We start from the raw sequence: 4,851 nt of genomic DNA, 5'->3' as shown, positions 1-4,851 counted from the left end.
CTAGAACAAATCATAGACCTCTAGGACATCAGTAATTGGTCTTCACATGACCTACTTGTTGCACCATACATAATAGGGAAACTCATTGAGTTCACATAGGGTTGGCCCAATGGTGTTAAACTGAAATAATAATGATGCATGACTTACTTCTCAATACTAACTCGATGACAAGACCACAAATCATTCAGTCTTAGGACAAGATAATAGAACTATACTAGAACATACATTAAAGAGATTCAGGGTGCGTGCACTTTTATTCACATATGCCAATTTTACATAGCATTCACACAATTCTAGAAGGAATTAAACACAAAAGAGACATACAAGAAAAACCCCCATTTCAATTAATTACTCAAAACATGATATATGCAAAGAATGTCACAATCTCTCATTTTAGCTACAGGTTGTCATGCCCATTTCTTAGGCTCCTACTCCCTAAGCTACTCCCCCTACATGTATATCCTCTTACTAGCTAGAAAATATGCTAACAGAACAAATATTCTTCAGACATCTATCCTGACTCCTAAAAATTGCCTAACACATCAACTTTAACAGAGACCCATTTGGCCAAAATACCCGCTGACCAAAACATCACAACCACCTAGATTTCTCTACAATCTGGACAATTGTATTTATATAAAAAAAATTATAATTTTATACAAATTACAATTGTGGGAATTTCTTCCCCTTTGGAGAATTACATGACCCCCTTGGGTCTAGTAAAGAATGAGTGGCTAGGGGTTAATTCTCCTACACTAGTTTCTTATAGGGAAACTGGTACAATTGTTTAAATTAGTGGTTGGAGGTGTGGCAGAGTGAGAAATGTGTAGGAGCTAATATTGACATGTGGACTAATTTTCCACATTTTTTTCATTTTTTGTTTCCAATTTTCATTTTTCTAAAATAGATTCACCCAAATTTTATATTATAAAGTTATTTTATCTTAAAAATCTAAAAACTATATAAAATCATTAGAAATTAAATACTTTTACAAAAATACGGCCAACCATTTTATAGCTTGCATGTGAGGTTGATCTTCGATGCCCTCTACTGAAATGTAATTTTAATAAATAGGTACCCTCTATTGAAATGTAACTTTAAGAAATACTTTATATATGCATTAACTGGACAATAATAAAATTTATTATATTAATACGATAATATTTTTTGTTTTGAATATATATGATTAATTGGGCAATAATAAAATTTATTATATTAATATGATAATATTTATTGTTTTGAATATATATGATATGGGAAAAATTTTGTTAACATTTTTTTTATTCTCTTCCTATATTAAAAAATCACCAATAAATAAAATAACAACCAAGTAAAAATATATTATGAAAAATTTCCTTATTCTTCACCTAAGAAAAGCTAATACAACTTTTAATCCTTGACACCACTCAACCAAGTAAAAATATATTATGAAAAATTTCCTTATTCTTCACATAAGGAAAGCTAATACAACTTTTAACCCTCGACACCACTCACTTTATGGACTTTAAAAATCATAAAGGCAGCTGTGAAAACCCTTATAATCCTCATTCTATACTGATGTAATAACTCAAATCTCCCCTATCAACAAATTTTCCTCCAATTAACTCAAAAAAATGCAACATCCCAAATTGTCACAAACACACCACCCTCCACCATCGAGGTAAGGTAGTCGGTGGCCAGGCAGTCATAGTTGTGATTAACAACGACCCAAATACAGAGCGATTGACTAATTTACGACCCACATGGTTGGGGCCAACGTCAATAAATGGCAGCAACAACGAGAACGATTTATCGCCACTTCCCATAAATGCATCTTGGGTTGTTCCCTATATAACATTCCCGCCTGCATTTTCCACTATCACTCGAACTCCTCTCTCACAAAGTGGTTCGATCTTTTTCGTCGAACAGAGAATGGAATTCTATACTGTCTCGTTTCTTGCAGTGCTACTTTCTGTCTCTATAACAACGGCAGCTACCGCTGGCCCGGCGCAGTTCATTTTCGGAGACTCGTTGTTCGATACTGGCAACAACAATTATCTCGCTTCGATTGCTAGAGCAGACCGTCATCCTTACGGGATTGATTTTCCCAACCGTCGACCGACTGGACGTTTTTCCAATGGATTAAATCTCGCCGATTTTATCTGTTAGTGTTTCAGACTTACAGAGACTTTCAATTTTCCTTTTTATTTAACTTAGTCTTAAATATCGGATTTCACAGGTTAGCGTTTGAGATAATAATCAGGAATACGGTTTAGTTTAACTTCTATGTTCTGGGTTTTTGCTGTGATCTGACCATATAGATTACGATTTTAGTATGTTTTTAAATAGATAATTAGTATAATTATATAAATTAAATCGTCATAATCATAATATTTAGTGATAAGTAAATGGTAATCAAAATATTGAGAATTTTGATTAGACTAAAAATAAGAAATAGAAAAAAAGTTTTATAGTAATCATAATATTTACTAATGAATGGATGATAACCCAAATATTTAAAGTTGAGAATTTGTGATTAGACCAAAAATAAGAAATAGGAAAAAAGTTTAGAAAATCTTGATTTCATATATTAGATTGTGTATATGACAAACAATATTCATATTATTATATCTAAAATATTCACAATTTTTATTTTCTGAAGAATGAAAATCCTGAAAACTTTATTTATTATCTTCATATATAAATTTAACACCTTAGAATGTCTTTAGCCCACCTAAATTATATAAATTATACATTTTACAATTTTTTCCAAAGAATAAATAACTCTATATATAGAATAACTGATTATATAAAACAGAAGCATTTTCCTTTTAGGTTTTAGGTTAAAGAATGGGAGATTTATAATTTTTTTAACATAGTGGGAAAATTATATGATCTGAAATTAGTTGCCTGTAATCTGGATGTAAATCTATCTAAACTAAATAGCCACATAAACCAAAAAAGATATAGGTAAATCTACTAAAAATGACTTCGGACCCCACATATATATACATATATATAAACTGTAGTTCTAAATTCTTCTAAAATATTGTTGTTAGGACTGTATAAAATTTAATAAAAATATATGTATTATTGTTATGATTGGTATAGAATTTGAATAAATATACGCATTTCAGGCCTGAAACTTGGATCCGACCTGGTGCTGCCGTACTTAGATCCTTCACTCCAGGGCAATGAATTACTGAAAGGTGCCAACTTCGCGTCTTCAGGCATCGGCATTCTAAATGATACGGGCGTTCAATTTGTAAGCACAAATTCATCGTAATACCGGACTTTCATTAAACTCCACATCTTTTCATAATGATTTGCAGATATTGATGAAATGAATTATAAGGATGAGAATTTGGTTGCATACATACAGGCTGAAATTATAAGGATGCCTCACCAATTCCAACTTTTCCAAGAGTATAAAGACAGAGTTGCAAGTATCATAGGACGTAATGCGACCAATAAACTGGTTGCAGAGGGGTTCTTTTCCATAGCACTTGGAGGAAATGATTACGTCAATAACTACTACCTTCTGCCTGTAACAGCGAGATCACTGCAGTTCTCTCTACCTGCGTATACTGATTTTATCATCTCCGAGTATGAGAAGATTCTGGCGGTAATTATTTTTCTATATTCTATGAGATCGACATTCAGGTTTCGGTAATTCATTTCTATCACATGCCTTGTAAATTGACTCATGAATTTGCAGCAATTTTACGATCTGGGAGCACGCAGGGTTCTGGTTATGTCGTCGGGTCCGTTGGGGTGTATTCCTATGGAGAGGGCAGTGAGGTCCACAAATGGTGAATGCGTGCCGGTGCTACAGCAAGCCATGCAGCTTTTTAATGATCGACTGACACCCGCAATCGATCGACTCAACAGACGATTTCCTACTCCGATATATACAATAACTGCAATGTTTCCGATTTACATGAACTTGTACACCAATCCTCAAGCATTTGGTAATGTTTCTTCCTGAATTGTCGATTTTTGTTCTAAATTCAACAGCTAGTGCTCATTACAAATACCTTACCTTTTTTTTTCAGGGCTTGGGGATGCAAAAAATGCGTGCTGCGGACAAGGACCCTACAACGGTATTGGTCTCTGCACTGCCCTGTCAAATTTGTGCCCAGATAGGGGCAACAATGTGTGGTGGGACCAGTTTCATCCAACTGAGCGCGCTGCTAAAATCATAGTTGACCAATTCTTTTCCAATCAATCCTATGTGAGTCCTATCAGCTTAAAAGATCTAATGAAACTCGATGTCTGATGGCCATGTCGTATCTCTGTGATGTCTGAAGAAATCACATCTTGAAGATTCATTAATCATGGGCTCTATTTTCATAAAAACAAATATGATGGCCCTGTCATCATATTTGTGTCCGATCTCCTTCGTTATCAAACCGTCAAGCGATCTGCACTAAAATTGTATTAGATTTCTACTTTCTGTAATGTGGAGCAACCAGTAATGTTTGTCTAACACTTAAATGGAATGTTTACATCCATGGGTCATTGGTATAAAATACTAAATTTTCTTGTTTATGTAGGTGAATTTTTGTTTTATTTTGAGAGTTTTATGTAGTTTCTTTAAAGCTGGCACGTTCATAATTTTTATAAAATGAGTTTATTTATAAGGTTGATTAGGAAAAAAATATATTTTGTGGATAGATAGGGAAGTTTCAAATGAGTGGTTAGTGAGGCTATGTTGTTTTGACACATTTACACGTAAACACAACCTGGGTTGTTCCTTTTAGGTGTTAGTCTGGTCAGAAGATTATGGATTTCTTAGATTATGAATTTCTTCGAAATCTACACCTAAATATTATTATTCCTTGAAATGTTAGAATCCTCCCAAATTCTTAC

At 33.5% G+C, this 4,851-nt stretch overlaps 1 protein-coding gene across 1 annotated transcript; it reads left to right on the top strand.

Annotated features, from left to right (window-relative positions):
- The first annotated feature begins 1,874 nt into the window (after nucleotides 1-1,874).
- LOC149191197 (GDSL esterase/lipase At5g33370-like) lies at nucleotides 1,875-4,316 on the top strand. Its single transcript, XM_089413536.1, has 5 exons — nucleotides 1,875-2,143; nucleotides 3,117-3,244; nucleotides 3,362-3,604; nucleotides 3,698-3,950; nucleotides 4,035-4,316. The coding sequence occupies exons 1-5, from the start codon at nucleotides 1,912-1,914 to the stop codon at nucleotides 4,256-4,258; spliced, it is 1,080 nt and encodes a 359-aa protein (XP_089269662.1). The 5' UTR covers nucleotides 1,875-1,911; the 3' UTR covers nucleotides 4,259-4,316.
- The last annotated feature ends 535 nt before the right edge of the window (nucleotides 4,317-4,851 follow it).

The sequence above is a fragment of the Pinus tabuliformis genome, chromosome 3_1 (genome assembly GCF_031772625.1).
Source record: "Pinus tabuliformis cultivar Carrire ecotype Pingquan chromosome 3_1, CPIR1, whole genome shotgun sequence".
Lineage (NCBI taxonomy): Eukaryota > Viridiplantae > Streptophyta > Pinopsida > Pinales > Pinaceae > Pinus > Pinus tabuliformis.
This window is presented reverse-complemented; position numbering and strand designations above follow the sequence as displayed.